This window comes from Astyanax mexicanus, chromosome 7 (assembly GCF_023375975.1).
Source record: "Astyanax mexicanus isolate ESR-SI-001 chromosome 7, AstMex3_surface, whole genome shotgun sequence".
NCBI classification, from domain to species: Eukaryota; Metazoa; Chordata; class Actinopteri; order Characiformes; family Acestrorhamphidae; genus Astyanax; species Astyanax mexicanus.
Window position 1 is genome coordinate 46,264,985 of NC_064414.1, and position 19,838 is coordinate 46,284,822.

The window sequence follows — 19,838 nt, forward strand, 5'->3', positions numbered from 1 at the left end:
TATTATGCGTTCTACCTATCCATTCACTTCTATTAAAATCTAATCAATTTATGTATGTATTTTATGTGTCTGTCTATCTATCTGTTCAATTCAATTCTATTTATGTATTTACTGTATATTTTATATTTCATATATTTATTTATTTATTCTGACAGAACCGAATGCTACTGATACAGTGATCTTTTTCCGTGCTCAAATGACCATCCATCCATCCATCCATCCATCCATTTTTCTGTTTTCCTATATCGCCAAGTATATCGTTATCGCAAATATTGTGATATTATTTTAGAGCCATATCGCCCACCCCTACCATCCATCCATCTATCCATCCATGTTGTATAGAAGGTATACCAAAACATGAATGAGCACGGACTTTCAGGAATGAATGGGTTTCTGCTGAGGGGGTGGGAGGACTCTTATTTTGACAGGTTTCTCTGTTCGCTGTGTGTATTGTGCTCGCGGGTTGCTGCGGTGTAAAGATGGCTGTGCGGATCAGACCCGCTGTGAGCTGCGCTCCGCTCGCGCTTTCTGCGTCCCGCTGACGTCCCGGCGCGCGCGGAGTCCGGTAACGGGTTTAACGGCCGAGGCTCACGGTCGCTGCGGGTTTTCCCCGGTACTGTCGGGCTGCTGAATTCCCGTGGGCTGTTTCTCGGAGCGTTGCTCGCCCTGCGCGCTGGTTAGCAGGCTGGCTAACCCCACAGGTGTAAATATTAGCTGGCTAAGCTAAGCTAAGCTAGTTAGTACCTAGCCCGCTGGCTGGCGGCTGTTCCCCCGGAGCTCGCCGGCCGCGCGGCCCGCTGTCATGGCCACCATGGAGAAGCTGATGAAGGCCTTCGAATCGCTGAAGTCGTTCCAGCAGCAGCAGGGCCCGCTGTCAGCCGAGGAGCTCGTCCAGAAACAGTAAGTCTGAGGGGAGGGGACGATAACGTAGCTACAGCGTTAGCTGGCTAGCCGTGTCTCCACCAGTCTAAACCAGTCATTTAGCTAGGTTAGCTAATTAGCTTAGCTAGCGTTATGTGTTGACATATTTAGCCAGTTAGCTTAGCTAAGCTATGTTGCTAGCTGTCAAGCTGGTAGCCAAAGACGTCAGCTGACCTGCTTAGCTACCTTACTAACTAGCTAACGGTCAAGATTTGCTTATACCAAATAATACAGTGTTAGGAAACGTTAGTTAATTTTATTAAATAGTAGGTTAGCTATTTGGCTATCTGTCTTTAGGAAAGCATTTTCAGTGCATACAATCTAATGACCCTGACTCATTTATCTGCAATAGCTAGCTGATAAACACCTTAATGGCTAGTGATGCACTGGCTAATAAATCAGTGCTTCTTAGCTTGTCTTAGCTTGTCTTGTGCCCAGTAAAAGCATTAGGTTAGCTGTGTTATGTTTTTCCTTTACATCAGCTTAATTATTGCCTATTAGATATATTATTAGATATATACTGAAGCAGATATCAGGTGTGCTAGAGCTGGAAGTGATGCAGGTATTCATCTGTATATTCTTGTTTATATAGCTACATAGCTGTATATCGTTGCTAAAAATAAAAATCAAGCATCTCCGTTTTTGACAGTTTAATTTTTAGTTAATTTGAACAAATAAACATTTTCACACTTTGTCAAAGTTTTATTGCTCAATGCACCAATAGAAATTCCCCAAGATAACCTAATATAAATTATTTTTACCTTGACTTCAATTTAAAGTTAAGAAGGTTTTATCTTTCTCCTGTTAAGCTGGGAAAGGTGCAATGATTAGTCTGTATATTCTTATGTATATGGTAATACACTGAACACTTACACAAAGAAATAACGTAGTTATACGTTACACAAACAAACGTAATTATATTATATTGGGATGTTATGTGATAGACAAACACAAGTAGCAATTAAGTGTGAACTGAAAAGAAAATGGTGCATGGTTTTTAAAACCTCTATCTGTAAAATGGAGCTGAAATCATGTGTGCTAGGTCAGGAAAATGTACAATCTGAACATTCTTGCGAATTGTGTGTATATGTGTGTGTGTATATATATATATATATATATATATATATATATATATATATATGTATATGTATATATATATATATTTGTATATATATATATATATATATATATATATATATATATATATATATATGTATAATGTGCCTTTGTCCTGTATTTTTATATTTTGTATATATTGTATTCTTACTACCAAGAGGGATTATGCACCCAAGTTTTTCAATCATCTACCTACCTTAAATCTGTAGTCAGAGAGTTCTTACTGTTTAAAAGACTAGAGTAATAAAAATAATTACCCTTTTTAACTTTAAAGTAGTTTACACAGAAACTTGTTATGCATGCCTCTGAAGAGCCTGTCTTGGCTGTATTGCTGGAAGAGTATAAAGAACAAATGATCCTCAGAATGATTCCTCAGAAATGAGCTGAACTCTTTTGTTGTACATTTGTAGTGCAGTTTATTTCTTATTTGTTTTTAGATTAAGGAACAGTCAGAAATATAATAAAAATAAAAATTCTCATTTTGACCATGTTTTTTCAGTTGTTTATTTGTTAATTGCTAAAACATGTTACTTCTTTGTAGGAAAAAAGATCTAGCCACGACCAAAAAGGACAGAGTGACTCATTGTTTGACGATATGCGAGAACATCGTAGCACAATCTCTGAGGTATGCAGTACTTGTTGTTTGATCTTGTGAGTAACACATTTATAAAGCAATTCAGATTAAGGATTAACAGATTATTATTATTAATATTTATATTATTATTATTATTTTTTAATTATTATTATTATTATTATTATTTTTATTTATTATTTTTTTTTTTTACATTTTATTAGTCATTAAAAACAGATTATTAAAAGTATCAACTAAAGACATAAAACTGATTTATTCAGGGACTCAGATTAACACAGGGCTCAAAACACCACCACTCACTAGGAATGTGGAATAAAAGACCTTTGGAAAAATGTTATCTGGATTTACTTATTTCGTTTTTTTCTCAAGGAGAACAAATGTGTAGCACAATGTGATGGTTGTAGTTAAGGTTTTTAGGATGCCTCACATTTTAAGCATTTTTTTTTTGAATAATGAAAATATTCTCAGAAAATAACACTCTAATGTACACCAAATATACTGAAGAAATAATAATGTGCTGTTTGTTTGTAGGCCTCTCACAATAATCAATTTTTGGATGATATAAATAAATGGTTTAATTGTATGGTTTTATGGTGCTGCTTTTCACCCCTTGAAGGCTGTGAAAGATCCACCAAATAACTTGTACAAATGTTCTCTGTCATAGCAATTGAGAAAAACAGTCTACTTCAGCTGCAGAAGAATGTCTTGCAGTGCTGTTACTGTGTCTTAATATGTCATCCTCTCGCTGACTAAAGAAGCTTGCTGCTATGATGACAGTTAATTAAAGTGATCTTTCTGTAGTGTCCAGACCATGACTATATTAGTTTGACTGACTTGATAAAAATGCAGTTTGCTTCTAATTGAATCACACAAGATGAATAAATAATTAAATTAATGCCTGTGTTTATAAGGCTGATGTATGTTCATATTAATTTGTTAGGTTTGTAACAATTCAGTAGTGTACTCCACAGAGTTTGTTTAACACATCAGATGAATAAATCTAGTTTGGTGAGTGCCGTCCCCCAGTCACAGGAGACTAGAAAGTGCTGATGGGGTTATGGTAATGCTATTTATCTTGTTTTTATGTATTGATGTCTCTTTTATTTACTGTGATTCTGGGATCAGGACTTCTCCAGAGTTCCAGAAACTTCTGGGCATCGCAATGGAAATGTTCCTGCTGTGCAGCGACGATAAGGAGTCCGATGTCAGGATGGTAGCAGATGAGTGCCTGAACAAAATTATTAAAGTGAGTTCTGTACTTTTTTAATGTCACGTTGTCTCATATATGTTGTAGTGTTTTAAATTTGTCATAATTGTACATTCTGTAGTGAAATGTTGTGCAATGCTTTGCAGTTCAGAATGCTTAACATGTTCTCTCTCTAAATAGGCATTAATGGATTCAAACTTGCCTAGACTGCAGCTTGAGCTGTACAAAGAGATTAAAAAGGTATGTTAAAGTTTGTGTTTCCCAGTAGGTATATTGTATTGTTTGGAATATGTTGTACCCAACCTGTAGTTAAATTGCAATGACATAAGAAATGTATTTAATATAATTAGCAGTATTTAAATAACTGTGGAGCTCCATCTGAGAGAGTTTATGAATCCCTGTACCTGCAGAACAGCACCACAAAGCTCAAAGTGAAAAACACAACCAAAAAGGCTGCTAATCCAGCGCTAAAACTATCTGTATTCTGTAGTTCCAGCTAGAGAAAAAGAACTTCAGCTTCCTGTGAATTTCTGTTGATTGCAAATGACATATTGTAGTTGAAAATTGGTCGAAACCATGCATAATCAATCTATGTTTCTGTCTCTATTTATTATGTTAAAATGTGGGCATTATTATATCTGTGTGTTTTAAAGGTCAGGAGAGTTTTCACTATTTTTTAGTTAAATAAATTGTGTGTCTTCTCTCTCATTGTCTTCTGCATTTTTAGAATGGTGCCTCTCGGAGTTTGCGGGCAGCCCTGTGGAGGTTTGCAGAACTCGCTCATCTAGTGCGTCCACAGAAATGCAGGTACGTTATTTTTTCAAGTTTAGTGAAACAAAACTATTTGTTGATGTACTGATAAGTACTGTATTGATTCTTCTGTATAACCCACATTTCCACCTTAACTGCATATAACTCTATCTGTTTCCACTGGTTTTAGGCCGTACCTGGTGAATCTTTTACCATGCTTGACCCGGATCACTAAGCGCCAGGAGGAGACGGTACAGGAGACACTGGCCGCCTCAATGCCCAAAATTATGGCAGCACTCGGACACTTCGCTAATGATGGGGAGATCAAGGTAGGGTACCAGAACTCTTAAAGTATTAAAAGCAGTTATTAGAGTATCTGCAGATTTATTTGTCTTAAAATGTGTTAAATCCATCCCCCAAAAGTCTTAAAATTGCAACAGAGAGTGAATAGTTTCCAAATGTAATGTGCAAGTTAGGTTGCTGATTATTTGCAGACTGAACTAATCATAACTGATAGCATTATTTTCAGGTGCATTTATTATTAGTAGTATTATTGTTAGTATAGACATACTGTAGGCTTTGGGAATAGTAAATTTAATGAAAAGCTTTCGGCTAACCCTAATTTTGCATTGGGCCCTATTTTCATTGGACAGACAGTTCATTTATGTTTTTTTGTATATTTTTTGGTCAGAAAAGTGTACTTTGATGTCTGGTGTTGTGTGCTATTATTATAGACCTGATCTTTATTTTGTCTCTAAGTGGTATTAAAAAGTCTTTAATTTCCCCATGAAGATGCCTTGAGTTAAAGAAATTATTTAAGCTTTGTTGTATAATGAATAATATAAAAAAAAAAGCTCATCTCAAAAGTCATAAGACCTGCAGATGACTGAGGGGTGTTGCAGTCAGTAGGGAAGGATTTCTTTGAGTCCCATAATCTGAAACTGTGATTCTGCCAGGTTTCTGAGTCAGGATTTTGGCACTGCGGTGCTGTTGTCATTTCACCTTCAGATGAAGGTGGAAAAAAGAGCCCAGCTGTCAGGTCTAATGCTCAGGTGATTAGTTTCTTAATGTACTGATTCACTGCTATGTTAAACTCCCTGTTAAGCAGCCTCAAATCATTTATGGTGCTGGAACAGTCATGTGATCATAATACAGCTGGGTAGTCTAACGGTTTTTCCTTTTTTTTTGTTGTTGCTATTAGTTGTTGGCACACTGGGGTGCTAGTCATGAGAGCACAGGAGTGACATCATACTCTAAATATAGAAACTGACTCACTCAGATTGGCTTCAATTATCTATGATCTCTCTAACTCTCCTAGGCTCTTGCACTCTTTGTCTTTTTTCTCTTTATCCTTTCTTATCTCACGTTCCATGAGATGGAGTGTTTTTCCCTGAGCTCTTTCACAAATGGATGGGACATGCACTTTAGCCTTGCAGAGACAGAGAGGCCAAAGTTGTCTGGTTAAGTGCTATTAGAGGTTCTGCCCTGAGCAGCTCCTCAGTATAAACACAGTTTTACAGTGTAATGATTTACAAATTACTTAAATATGTTCTAATTATGTATTATGTAAAAACAGTTTCTGTTACTGTGGTAAGAATGCCATTGATTAGAAACAAAAAGGCAGACATAACAGCTGTGTCCTAAGTATCTGACTGTCTGTGTCAGAATTATATTTAATAATAATGTTTTGTTTTACAATTTTCATAAATAAATGCTCTTAAAAATTTACAGATTATTCAAATTATATGTCACAATAAGTCAATTATATGCCAGTTATGAGACAAAGCTTTACATTTAAGCAAAGTGAAATGACAATGAAAAAAAGTATTAAAAAAAATGCTGAAAGTATGTCTGTTTATTGTCAATATTCTAAAAAATATTGTAGCATATTGCTACATTACAAGTTAGATGAAATTTTATGCAGTCAGAACGGTGAGGATCTGAACACAGTGCAGCACTTTTAAGAGTGTCTGCCACTAAGATTTGCATGTAAGCCATTAATTAAGATTCGTTACTGTGTTTTTGAGAATTAGTACAGTATTGTAAAACATTATATTGTGATTCTCAAGTGTATCACTATTTGTCTAAACCTATATTTCTACAAAGAAATAAATTATTGGTTTAATTCATTGTAGAACTCACAGTCAAGACCAATAATATTAGTAGAGATGCATCGATACCATCTTTTTCCATTGAGTGCGAATACATTTATTTGTGGACTCGTTGATACCTATTTAGAATTAAGCAATTAGGAGCATTATGTAATATTCTAAAGAAGTGCAACAAATTTGTTCATTAATTATGTAACACATTACATAAATTATATATATTTACTTTTCCAACCAAGCATACTTGGTCCAGACTCATCGTACTGGAGAATACATGGTTTATTTTTGTCTGATTGTTGATGAAATCATTGCTCTTTGTGTGTATGCAGGTGCTTCTGAAAGCCTTTGTGGCAAATCTGAAGTCCAGCTCTCCCACTATCCGGCGCACAGCGGCCAGCTCTGCTGTCAGCGTGTGTCAGCATTCGCGTAGGACAAACTATTTCTACACTTGGCTCCTCAACGTGCTGCTAGGTACAGTATGTGCTGTACATCAACATATGCTCACAGCTCTCTTGGCATAATGTAGCTTTTCTTATTTTTATATTTTCCATATTTAAACTAATCTTGAGCCGGTTTTCTTTTGTCTGTTTTTTTCTGTATTTTCTCTCTCAGGTCTCGTGGTTCCAGTGGATGAGGAGCACTCCAGCCACCTTATTCTGGGTGTGTTACTGACACTGCGCTACTTGATGCCCCTTCTGCAGCAGCAGGATGCGAGCACCAGCCTGAAGGGCAGCTTTGGTGTCATGCGAAAAGAGGCAGAAATCTCCCCGACACCTGAACAGCTTATACAGGTATTACAATCATGCAGGTCCTCAGGTTCTCTTCGTGTACATTTTTTTAATTCATGATTTGTGAGATAAAGTGTGTCTCGTTTTTCAGGTGTACGAGCTGACGCTACACTACACACAGCACCATGACCATAACGTGGTGACTGCTTCTCTAGAGCTTCTGCAGCAGCTGTTCCGTACACCTTCTCCTGAGCTCCTCCACACACTCATAACTCCCGGGAGCATCGCATGCACCAGTGTCTTCAGAGAGGAAACGTTAAGCCGCACTCGAAGTGGAAGCATCGTTGAGCTTATTGGTATTTTCTTTAATTTTTATTATTATTACATCATGTATTACATTATTCAGCCTTCTTACTGCTTCTGTAGTGCCTACTGTTCCTCATTACCATTTTTAAATAATATGTTTTTTTAACCTATCCATTTTGATCAGGTTTTTTATTTTATATATTTGTCGAATCGGCAGATAATGTAAGGGTGCTTTTGCATCTACTTTGTTTGGTCCATACTTTTAAACTTTTTCAGTTTGGATCTGAACCAAAGTGGCTGTGTGAAAGATTGAATGAACCATGGTCAAAGACCAATAACTAAAGAGTTTCGTGCAACCAAAAGAGGTGGTCAGGATCTACTGAACCACGGTCCGGTTCGTCAGGAGTGTGAAACACTTTTCTAAATGGTTCGGCAAAAGTTGAGACAGTCTTTGAACATGTCTGACACCCCTTGGTGTGCAGGCATGTCATGCTTAGACTGGAAATGTATTTATTTACTGTAACGGTAGATTAACCCTTGCATATAAACAGAAAGTAAATCAATCTAAGGAAAATCTTTTTTAACTCATTCTGCTGTGGGAGGGCGTGTGTATGTGAAGGGAGTCGGATTCTGACATAGAGCTAAAATTCATCACAACACCTGGCAAAGCAACTCGCCTGAGACTCCACCACGTAGATGATGATGACAGGATGCAGTAAAGATTATTTTTTTAGTCTGCTATGCACTGTAACTGCACTGTTGTGTGAAAGTTATGTTTAAACGTTGACAATTAATCTGTAGTTTATGTGAGTCCTGAAATGTGGAAACCGAACTGTACACCCCTCTTAAAACAGTTGTTTTGTATCCCTGGTACGAATTAACTACACTAACTAAATTGTTCTTTAAATCATTTTTAAAATGAAACTTTTTAAGAATTCCTTACAGCTTTTCTTTACTTTTGTACACATGCTTTACAACTTGCATGGGAATGGTTTGATCATTTGCAATTAATTTATCTATAATTCTTGAAGTTCTCTTTAATAATCACTCATGCTTTTTTCACTCCTCTCCTGCTTTATATCTCTTGCACTAACCTTTTATCCAAATTGTCGAATCCCGTTTTCTTGGGTTTCTTGGGGCTTTTTCTGCTCTCGTCACTTCCTGTTTCCTGTGACCAGCTGGAGGGTCAACATCCAGTCCTCTCATCCTCAGAAAGCAGAAAGGTGACATCCTGTCTAACATCTTAACCTTTTTAACACCTATAACCCCTTATCCTCACAGGCTAATACTGTTCTGTGCATGATACCCTGAGAGTTTTATGCAAAATTAAAAAAAGAAAATCCATATTCCTTAACCCCGCTGATGGCCTTGTTCATTCTTAATCATTCCTGCTGCACAATAAACAATAGTGTATTGGTGACTGTGTGCAATTTTTAATGAGAATTGTTAATCAGGTGATTACAGTGATATACTGTAGTAATTTATATAAATGTAAAAATTTAGTTGACTCAGTTTTACAGCCATGTTTTGTATATTCTGTATTGTTATATTCACTTTATCTCTGTAGAACAATTTGTCATCTGTGTGCTGTACAAATTTCAGGGAAGATTCTGTCAGGGGAAGAAGAAGGTCTGGAGGATGACCCGGAGAGGGCAGAGGTCACCACAGGGTCTTTTTCAGGTGAGTCAGATCAATTTAAAAGGATCGCTCTAATCTAGTCTATCATTTTGATAGATTATAGGACACAAACTATTTATTTATTAATAAATAATTAACAATTATTCATTTGAAAAAGACTGAAAAAGAAAGAAATTAAATCCTACATAAGGAAAAATATTTATGTACTGTTCAATATTTAAAATAATCTGCAAGTGATGTATTATTATCCAGTTTCAATTATGTTTTACTTACCATATATTTATCAGATAGACAGGCTTACAGTATTACTTAATTAATATGAATGGCTATTTTCTGCACACAAGTCACACTTTGCTGTTCACATGGCAAAAAAAAAATCTATGTACTGCGTTTTCTCGTTTTTCTGGACTAGCTTGTCCTCTCGTTTAGTTGTTTTGTTAGCACATACTCTCTCATTCAGTGTTGTGATTTTTTTAGAAGTCTTTCACAAAGTTCCCTTTGTGTAGCCTATAACCAGGTGCAGTGTTTTTTTTTTCTCATTTTCTGTAGGGTAACAGGCAATGCTTAAATAAAGACAAAGCAATTAAAACAAATATGGCACACAAAAGAGATTGATATTTTGCACTTGTATGTGTAAATGATCAGTTATCACCCCACTGCATGTGGAAGAATATTGAAGTGCAGTATTAAAAATGTATTTTGAGCATATGTACTTTTGAGCATAAAGTGATTGCTTAGTTTATTTTGTTAAATCTCTTGCTCCTTCAGCCTCTGTGGGTGGAGAAAGCTCCAGCGATGCCCCCTCCTCCTCTGGTGTGTCCTCCCTCGGTCCGGCTGACATCATCACCGAGCAGCCACGTTCTTCCCAGCGTACTCTGCAGCCGGGCGATTCAGTGGACCTGAGCGCGTCCACGGAACAGGGTGGTGGGCCTGACACCCCAGATGAGGAAGACGAGGAGGACATGTTGAGCCGCAGTTCAAGCGGCACTGCCGGAGCCATCGGCGCCTCCGGTGACCTGGTCACCGAGTCCAATCCGGCTTCAGCGCGGCCGACATTGTCCTCGCCACCCAGCGACAGCTCCCAGACCACCACGGAGGGGCCGGACTCCGCCGTGACGCCCTCGGACTGCGCCGAGCTCGTAAGTGTCCCCGGCACTGGCAGGCGTAACCGGAGCCATTCACCGCCCTCCCCAACTCTCACCGAGGGCCCGGACACTCCCTCCCACTCTGACAGCGAGGCCTCTTCATCCTTCAGGCCCTCCTCCTCCTCTTCCTCCTCCTCTTCCATATCTTCTTCTTCTTCCACCTGTTCTGCCGTCTCCTACGCTAGCAGTAGTGACAAGGTCAGCAAGGAGCAGGGTTGTAAGGCCTATCTTAAATTTTCCCAACTCTCCCATCTGAGCCCATCCTCTTTCTATCAGCCTCCTTCCCACATGCACGCTCCTAATCTCAGTTTGCCCAAAGACCCTCTCGACCTGTAATGTCGGTCAGATGCATCTGAGGAAAGATATCCCCCTCTGACCCGCATTATCTCTACTTGTAGCCTTTCGTCTTTCTTGACCCCCTCTATAGAAATTCTGGCACCTGCTTCAGTGAGAAGTGGCCTCCAGTTAGAAGCATGGTGGTGATCGCTCCTATTTTGGGGGTTTCTTGTTTAGTACATTTTATAAAGCATGTCCAAGTGTTTTTTGAGTTTGAGTAATTCTGTGTCTTCAGGTTTCTGGCTTTCGGTTTAGACAGGAATGAATGTTGAGAAGTATTTATGTCTCTGTATATTTGCTCAATATTTTAATTCCTTCCTATTAGTGCTCTGATGCCTTTGTGTGTTTGATGAGTAAAATTTAATCCTAAAATGAACCCATGTCCTAATGCATGCACAACTGTTTTTGTGTTTGTGTATGTGTCTTTCTTGTGTGTATATTTCTTCCTTGCATGGGTTTGTGGCTGTGTATGTGTGTGTCTCTGTGACTCTTCATATGTGCGTGTGTGCTCTTTATTGAATGGGTGTGATGTGTAGGTGTTGGATGGCAGTGAGAGTCAGTACTCAGGGATGCAGATTGGCACTCTGCAGGAAGAGGAAGACGAGGGAGTGGCTGGAGCTCCTGGTGAAGCTCTGGAGTCTTTCTCTGGGTCTGTGCTGGGTATGTACCACCCTCACACATGCTGCACACATGCTTTCCCAGTGTTGTGTAAAAAGGATGTCAAGCTGTTATATTTGTTTTTACTTTCATTACAGAATAAGAGTGATTTTTATATTCTAACCTTGAATGCAGAATTTAGTAGAGGATTTATCTTCTGTGTTTGTTTTTGCGTGTGTCAGCACTGAGTAAGCCTCACCTGCTGGAGGGAAAAGGTCACAACAGACAAGCTTCCGACAGCAGCGTGGATCGCTTTATACCAAAGGATGAGGTTCTGGAGCCTCCAGACCTCGATAATAAGGTGAGAATGTATAAAACTGCTTTAACATGCTTACAAATTTACAGGGTTCTCTGTTTGGTGTGCCAGTGCAATGCAAGCTTTCTTCTAGCCCATGTCATTCTCAATTAATTGACGCTCGTTCATGTAGAACTGTGTGGTATAGTAAAAAAATGTTGTATCACGATATTAAAAGAATTTTTCACAGTACACCAATAGTTTTCATCTTAGTTTTACACGGAGAGAAATAGTAATATTAATTCAAAATGTGCTGCACCATTTAAACAGAACTAATTACACTGTAAACAAATATGCAGTTGGTCAGTGGGCATTTTTAAGCGCTGATGAAATTCAGAATACAGCTCTGGAAAAAAAATACAAGAGAATTTTATTGATGTGTTTCTTTGATTTTATCAAATTGAAAACCTCTGGAATATAATTAAGAGGAAAATGGATGATCACAAGCCATCAAATCGAAATCATTTGTTGGAATATTTGCACAAGGAGTGGCATAAAGTTTTCCAAAAGCAGTGTGTAAAACTGGTGGAGGAGAACATGATTTCTGAACTATTAAATCTTCATTAATATGAAATTGTTTTCTTTGTATTATTTGAGGTCTAAAAGCTCTGCATCTTTTTATTATTTCAGCCATTTCTCATTTTGTGCAGATAAATGCTCTTAATGACTATTTTTATTTGGATTTTTTTCCCAGAGCTGTATATTCAGAGATTCATATGATTTATCACAATTAAAAATTTATCACAATACAATAAAATACTCAAAGTTCAGAAATGCTCAGAATATAATACGTCATTGATGTGCTTAAAAAAAAAAAAAAAAAAAACACTGTACTCTGTGGTACAGCAGAAGCAAGCTGCTGCTTATTTGCTTACAGTTTCACCCTTAAACTTTGCATATAATTTTGTGTGTTTTGAAGACAACAGTGTTAAGTGTGTGTGGTATTGTCTGCTTTTATGTGGTGTAGCCGTCTAGGATTAAAGGAGAGATTGGCCACTATACTGACCCAGCGGAGACACCCCTGATCCACTGTGTCCGGCTGTTGTCTGCTTCCTTTCTGCTCACCGGCCACAGAAATGGTAAGGAAGTTTTCCTCTCTTTCTTGCTCCCTTTTTTTGAATCTTACAGTGCATACACACTCAAAATCAGCAGGTCTCTCACTCTCTCAGCACATTTGGGGGGAAAAGGGATCGATGAAAAGCATGCAAAGATGGGGCTTTTAAGGCACATGCAGGGTAGCAGGGCAACCAATTAAAGACTTCTGCTTTGTAAGGGTAACATACAAGCTTATTTTATGGTTACAGACACAGCAGAACTGACTTGTCTCTTGCCTGATTCCCTTGTCCTGTGATCACATTTCTGTAAAGCCGCTTGTGACATCACTTGTCAAATAAATTGAATTTGATTTAATTTGATTCATTTATCTGCCTAAAGGAGTCTGCCTTTTAGGAGTATGTGTGTTCAAAACTACTCTTCATTCATCAGAAAATTATTGTTCTGGTCAGCCTCACAGAACCATGTTCTCCAATGCATCGTCTATGGCTCTCTTCTTTTTAAGACTATACCCTCCTAAAATGAAGAACATTTAGGATCCAGGGCCAAAATAAGAAAGATTACATTCTCATTTAATTTGTTCTTTCTTTTTATCATTTTTTTAACTGTAAATTCACTATTGAAGAAATTAAAGCTATACAGAAACACGTGGAATTATTTTGTAAACAAAATTGTTAAACAAACCAGAATCTGTTGTATATTTTAGATTCTAAGTAAAAACTTGATGTAGTTACAACAAAATTGTATATTTATATTTTATATTTTTCACGATATTTAAAACATTTGACGATATTATTGTGTATGATACGATATGGCACACCCCTAATATCTATAATTGTTTTTATTAATATACAATGTAGAAAATAAATTAAATAAAGAAAAAAGGAAAAACACTGAATACTGTGAACTGAAATCATTTCTAGTTTTCCCAGATGAACCATTAAAACTACGGGCTGCAGTTGTGAATTGTAAGTGGGCTGTGACAAAGAAGTAGAAATACATGATATTTGACCACACTTTGTGTTTTGTCTGCTATGTGTTTCTGCTTTCCAGGGCTGGTTCCTGATAAAGAGGTGCGTGTGAGCGTGAAGGCCTTAGCTGTTAGTTGTGTAGGAGCAGCGGCAGCTCATCTCCCTGAAGCTTTTTTTAATAAACTCTACCTGGAGCCTCTAGACGGACAACAGCCAGATGGTAAGTCAGTAGCTGGTCGTGACTAATCAAAAAGTTTACTTGGCCTCTAAAAAAAAGTAAATCTACATAGATCTATCTGTTATACTTTGTATGGCTGTAAAATGTGCGAACTGCATCATAAGCATTCCAGTGCTATAATTTCTGTCAGTTAGTATGTAACACTGTGTTTGTTTAAACAGAGCAACAGTACATCAGAGACGTCCTGCACTACATCGAGCACGGGGACCCTCAGATCAGAGGAGCTACAGCCATACTCTGTGGAGCTTTGATCCAGGCCATTCTGCTCAAGACTCGCTTCAGCATCGAGCCGTGGCTCTCCAGCATCCACAGCATGACTGGTGAGACTTGGATTTTATGAATATAGATATTAGAGCTGTGGAATATATTACTTTAGCATTTTCACTATCAAAATGTGCATAAATATAATAGGCAGATCACAGGATGTTTAAAGTCTTGTGCTATGTTAAATTAGTATTTATTTATTTTTCTTTATATAACAATTTATATATATATTACTAGAGGCACATCATATGCGCCCAGTTTTCTTTATTTCACTATGCTATCAGATGCACAGGTAGTAATATTTTGTAATTTTATGTTGGATCACTGAGTTTTAGTGAAACCTGGTTTAAAAAAAAAAGTTTGTTTTATATGTATTTTGCCAAAGAAAAAATGCAATGTCATTTTGATATTGTGCAGTTAGAATAGAAATTATCAGGGAAAAACTATTGTACTGAATGCACCCTTATTGGTTTTAGCATTATTATAATTTAAGTGAAATCTTCATTATGTTTTCTTTTTTAAAGAAAATCAATTCTGAATTCATAATTATGATAGGATTTCTCACAGACATTGTAAAATGAGTTATGTATATGTTTTTAGGAATGGAACTGCTCTTATGCTCTTGCTGTACCCTATTTTAGGAAACCCTTTGTCTCTGGAGGACTTTGTGCCCTTGCTGCAGCGTAGTCTGAAGGATGAGTCCTCTGTGACATGCAAGATGGCCTGCTCAGCTGTGAGGGTATGTATTGCACACACAGTATTGTAACACAGTACAATAAAGATATTGAATAGCACTTTTGACAGATTGTCTCAACTTATTATTCATTTACGTTAGTTAAAACAGTATTAAGATGACTTTAAGATGTAGTGAGTGAAAATGAGTACATATATAGTTCATCTCTGATAAAATAATAATCTGAGATTAAAACAGAAGAGATCTCTGTCAAGTGCTCTATCCCTGCCTCGTCTTTAAATCAGCCTTTCCACATCACCCACCACAGATCAGCTGCCCATAATCCCATTTTTTCAACATGCTTCGGATTAGTTGCTCACTCTACACTATGGATTACATCCAAATTAACATGAATTTGATCTGCTTTCATTAATGATGTTGCTATACACCTGAGTATATTAGACCTGTGTGGATTTGTAATGGGTCTTTACATTCATTTAAGAGCTGTTTGACCAGTGGTAGGGTGTGAGGTTTCTCCCTCCTCCACCTCTGAGGTAGTTTTTTCTTGCCTCTGCACTCACTGCAGGTTTTGTATTGTATTGTATGTTCAGTGTTTTGCCTGATTCTCTGTCCTGCCATTACATTTCTGTGAAGCTGCTTTGTGACATCAGTTGTATAAACCGCTATACAAATAAATTTGATTTCTTCTTTCAGCATTGTATCATGGCTCTGTGCAGCAGCAGCCTCAGTGAATTGGGTCTGCAGCTCATTATCAACCTCCTAACCCTGAAGGATTGCTCCTACTGGCTGGTCCGTACTGAGCTTTTGGAAACCCTGGCTGAGGTGGACTTTCGGTAAAATTAAACTGAAGACATTTATGCGTATTCATTTGCATCTGCACTGTACCCTACGGTATAGCCTGACACATACCTTTTTTGAGTCAAAATGTAACTGCACAATGCAGTCACCGTTGTATTTCCCAGCGCTCTGCCTCACTTAATGCATTTTCTTGACAGGCTAGTCTGTTTTCTGGAGGGGAAAACTGAGAAGCTGCACAAAGGAGAACATCACTACACTAAGGTAAGAACCGCCAAGCTGTTTTTTATATATATATAAATATATATAATATATATATATAATATATAATTATATATATATATATATATATATATATATATATATATATATATATATATATATATATATATATAATTATTCACACTGTTGAACACATTAAAACATCATCCCTGTGTCCCATTTTTCTCTTTTAGTTGTTGCGTCTGCAGGACAGAGTAATACATGATGTAGTGCTTTACCTGTTGGGAGATGATGACCCGCGAGTTCGACATGTTGCCGCTTCTACCATTAGCAGGTATTCAGATACATATATTCACATCTTACTGACATAAGTAGTGTTAGTAACATATAATTGGGCATTACTTTTCTGTGTAGACTTTATTGTAAATGGAGTAAATACTATACAGAGTGTAATGTCAAAGCAAAAACGGTTTTTGGAGTGTTTTCTAGGAGTAAGACATCGGCTGACATAAATTTCATTTGGCGCTCCTGATGCTATTTAAAATTCCAGTAATTACTCAGCATAAAAAGCTGCCACCAAGTGCTCTATTGCATTTTCCTCTGACTTTCTTTTTTTTGTGTGTCCAGACTCGTGTCCAGGTTGTTTTATGCCTGTGACCAGGCTCAGGCTGATCCAGTGGTGGCTATCGCTCGGGACCAGAGCAGTGTGTACTTGCAGCTTCTAATGCATGAGACCCAGCCTCCCTCCCAGTTTACTGTCAGCACAATCACGAGGTGAATAATATTTTTTCATAAATTTCAAAATATTATATTGCACTTTAACGAGCAATGTCATTCTATTCTTACTACCAGTATTTTGGATCTGCTTAAAGTTAAGCATCTAAAGCAACTTGCTTTTTAACAGGACATATCGAGGTTACAATCTGTCACAGAGTGTGTCGGACATTACTGTGGAGAACAACCTGTCTCGGGTCATCACTACGATTTCTCATGCTCTTACCTCTTCCACTTCCAAAGCTCTGACTGTAAGTTTGGCATTTCTGATCTTCACTTTATTTCCTTTATACTTTCATAACTTTCAGCTTCAGTTTCACAACAGGAATAGGAACTGTGATTTGTTTCAATAGTAACATCAGAAGATGGTAGTCGTTTAAGTGGGTTTTCACAGCACTGTTTGGTTAAAATGGACTCTGGTTCATTTGTACCCTTAGTGCGGTTCATTTGAGCAGATGTGAAAACAGTAATCGCACTCAAGTGCAGACTAATATAACTGTTCTGAGACCTGTGAGAGGAGGTGGCTCGGTCCGTTTCCAAACAACCTCTGGAGCATTTTGCTTGTGGTGAGAATGTGATCCGGTCTCGATCTGACCCGAATACCAAATATGCACCTTATTTTTGAGCTAAACTGCTGTTCAGGTGCAGTTTAACCTGATATATTAGCCATATAATTAGTAGAGCTATGAACAAATGCTGTTTTGCCACTGAACGTAGTAAGAGCAGCGCTAACTGCCCAAGCAACTCTGCTTACTGCACAGACCTCCCATTAAAAACACTGTGTTTGAAAGCGCAGCAACAATATGTCTGCATTCAGTGTTAAAGCAGTTCACATACTGGTTTGGAACCCAGAAACTTCTAGTTATTATCTTCTTGCTCCTGCGCCAGTCAGCTCTGACCAATCAGAGGAGAGAACATGCTCGCTTGTGTGCTTTGTGCTGGTGTGAAAACAAAGCAAGTGGAGTGGGTGAAGAACCCCAGCTAAACAAACTCATCACCTGATTTGGACCAGAGACACAAACTACAGTACCTTGACATTAGTGTAATTACAACCTAACAAAATGTATTGCTCAAATTAATATGTTGAGTTGCGCTAATCTGTGAATAAGACATTTCTTAGTCTTGACAGCACATCTTATTAAACTTCAGTAGTTGCATAAAAATGCTTATGTTCCGTGAATTGTCTTCCAGTTTGGTTGCTGTGAGGCCCTGTGTCTACTGTCCTCCACTTTCCCAGTGTGCACCTGGAGCACAGGATGGCACTGTGGCTTTGTCAGCTCCCCAGTATTCCACTCCAACCGCTCCAGCCAGTACCGCGGTCGTGGACGGTCTTTTAGGTGCGTACAAACATTTATTTTTTTAAATATTTTGCCCTAAAAAATTAAGTTATTGCATAATGTAAAATAGTGTGATCTCCCCTCTCCATCTTCTTGCTGTAGTCTGTCTCAGTCCCAGTCTGGCAGCAGTGAGGAAAGCCGCAGGACACTGACTGTGGGCGTGACCAGCATGGTGCTGTCGCTGCTCTCTTCGGCCTGGTTCCCACTGGACCTTTCTGCCCATCAGGACGCCTTGATACTGTCTGGAAACCTACTTGCTGGTGAGAAACTGGTTCATGCAGTTATCATCATTTAGCTGAATCCATTTTTGCATTGTGCTTTGCTATTTGAAACAGTTTTGCTATATAAGCTTCAGTGAATATCAGAATTATTCAGTCTTATTGCTGCATTTGGCAGTAATTGTAATTCTGTGTGGTTTTAATAAGCCATATTTATACTGCAGTCAGAACTGATGATATCTAATTTGCTTTTATCTTTATCTAATATAATTGATGTCCTTAGTTGATTTATTTTAGCTTTGGTGTGTTTTGAAAGCATAGTGTAATTTCCTGAACTATTTATAGAACTAGATACATCTATATCTTTTAATCTAATTTAATTTCCTACTTAAAAGTAACATGTAAAATGTATTATCCATGTGATAAATAGTTTAACTCAGACTTTTTTGTGTATTTTACCTTATTTTCTGTATTCTGCGTCTCGTCTCACCTCTGTTCTGTTATTATCTGTCCAATCTGAAACTAAAGCTGCTGCTCCAAAGTGCATGAAGAGTCCTTGGTCTGGTGACGAGGAGTCCAGCTCAGCTCCATCTAAACAGGAGGAGCCCTGGCCTGCACTCAGTGATCGCTGCTTGGTCGCTATGGTGGAACAGCTGTTTTCTCACCTACTGAAGATTCTCAACATCTGTGCACATGTGCTGGATGACACTTCCCCGGGTCCTGCTGTCAAAGTAAGAGACTCATAGAGTGCTAAAGATTTAAAACTTTCAGATGACCCAGTCCAAATTAAGGATTTAATTTATATTCTTCTTAAAGACAGTATGTTTGTGTCTGGCATACACATCACTTTTTAACATAGCAGTAGCTAGTCAGGTCTGTAAACCAAGAGGCCATTATTGTAATTCTACTAAACAAAAAAGTGCACAGGAGGAGCTGTTGTTTTGCCCTATATATGATGTATATGCAGCATAGTCACTGTGGACTGAACCTTAATTCTAATGAGAAAAAAAATCCTGTTTGATTACAACTGGGGTGATTGTAACAAACTTTAATATACAATCTGTGAATTATTTGTTAAAATGCTAAATGTGTCCCTCCCCAGGCTTCTTTGCCCTCTTTGGCCAACACACCATCTTTGAGTCCAATCAGGCGGAAGGGCAAAGAGAAGGAAGCCTCTGAACCCAGCACCACACCCATGAGCCCAAAGAAAGGAGGAGAGACCAATACAGGTAAATCTGACTGATTTTCACTGCTAAAAATTATTTGTTTCAATTTAGTTACATTATTTGTGGGGATCTCTGTTATGAGTCAGATAAATACAATCAATAAAAAAAAATTGTTTCAGGGTTATTTGCCTAGTTTTTTTTCTTAATTTTACTTCTGCCTGTAGAACAAGTGTTTAAAGATGGCAGGCCAAATAGTGCATACTGAGATGTGATGTTAAACATATGCAAGAACAGTTTATATGAATCA

General features: G+C 37.9%; 1 protein-coding gene across 6 annotated transcripts in view; it reads left to right on the forward strand.

The window, feature by feature from the left end:
* Positions 1 to 452: 452 nt before the first annotated feature.
* htt (huntingtin) overlaps positions 453 to 19,838 on the forward strand; it is a 44,037-nt gene continuing 24,651 nt past the window's right edge. For 3 of the 6 annotated variants that reach the window (XM_015604698.3, XM_015604706.3, XM_015604700.3), the window contains exons 1-27: positions 453 to 900; positions 2,579 to 2,662; positions 3,755 to 3,875; positions 4,017 to 4,076; positions 4,564 to 4,643; positions 4,777 to 4,915; positions 7,024 to 7,165; positions 7,307 to 7,485; positions 7,574 to 7,778; positions 8,907 to 8,951; positions 9,331 to 9,408; positions 10,135 to 10,709; positions 11,384 to 11,507; positions 11,687 to 11,805; positions 12,767 to 12,878; positions 13,906 to 14,043; positions 14,223 to 14,381; positions 14,967 to 15,064; positions 15,713 to 15,852; positions 16,015 to 16,078; positions 16,270 to 16,370; positions 16,664 to 16,810; positions 16,941 to 17,061; positions 18,002 to 18,147; positions 18,250 to 18,407; positions 18,894 to 19,096; positions 19,468 to 19,594. In XM_015604698.3, coding sequence (XP_015460184.3) covers positions 803 to 900; positions 2,579 to 2,662; positions 3,755 to 3,875; positions 4,017 to 4,076; positions 4,564 to 4,643; positions 4,777 to 4,915; positions 7,024 to 7,165; positions 7,307 to 7,485; positions 7,574 to 7,778; positions 8,907 to 8,951; positions 9,331 to 9,408; positions 10,135 to 10,709; positions 11,384 to 11,507; positions 11,687 to 11,805; positions 12,767 to 12,878; positions 13,906 to 14,043; positions 14,223 to 14,381; positions 14,967 to 15,064; positions 15,713 to 15,852; positions 16,015 to 16,078; positions 16,270 to 16,370; positions 16,664 to 16,810; positions 16,941 to 17,061; positions 18,002 to 18,147; positions 18,250 to 18,407; positions 18,894 to 19,096; positions 19,468 to 19,594 — 3,763 coding nt within the window. In that variant the 5' untranslated portion in view covers positions 453 to 802. The remainder of the gene's footprint in view (positions 901 to 2,578; positions 2,663 to 3,754; positions 3,876 to 4,016; positions 4,077 to 4,563; positions 4,644 to 4,776; positions 4,916 to 7,023; positions 7,166 to 7,306; positions 7,486 to 7,573; positions 7,779 to 8,906; positions 8,952 to 9,330; positions 9,409 to 10,134; positions 10,710 to 11,383; positions 11,508 to 11,686; positions 11,806 to 12,766; positions 12,879 to 13,905; positions 14,044 to 14,222; positions 14,382 to 14,966; positions 15,065 to 15,712; positions 15,853 to 16,014; positions 16,079 to 16,269; positions 16,371 to 16,663; positions 16,811 to 16,940; positions 17,062 to 18,001; positions 18,148 to 18,249; positions 18,408 to 18,893; positions 19,097 to 19,467; positions 19,595 to 19,838) is intronic. The other 3 variants (XM_007229495.4, XM_049481201.1, XM_022684504.2) reach the window with 2 other exon arrangements.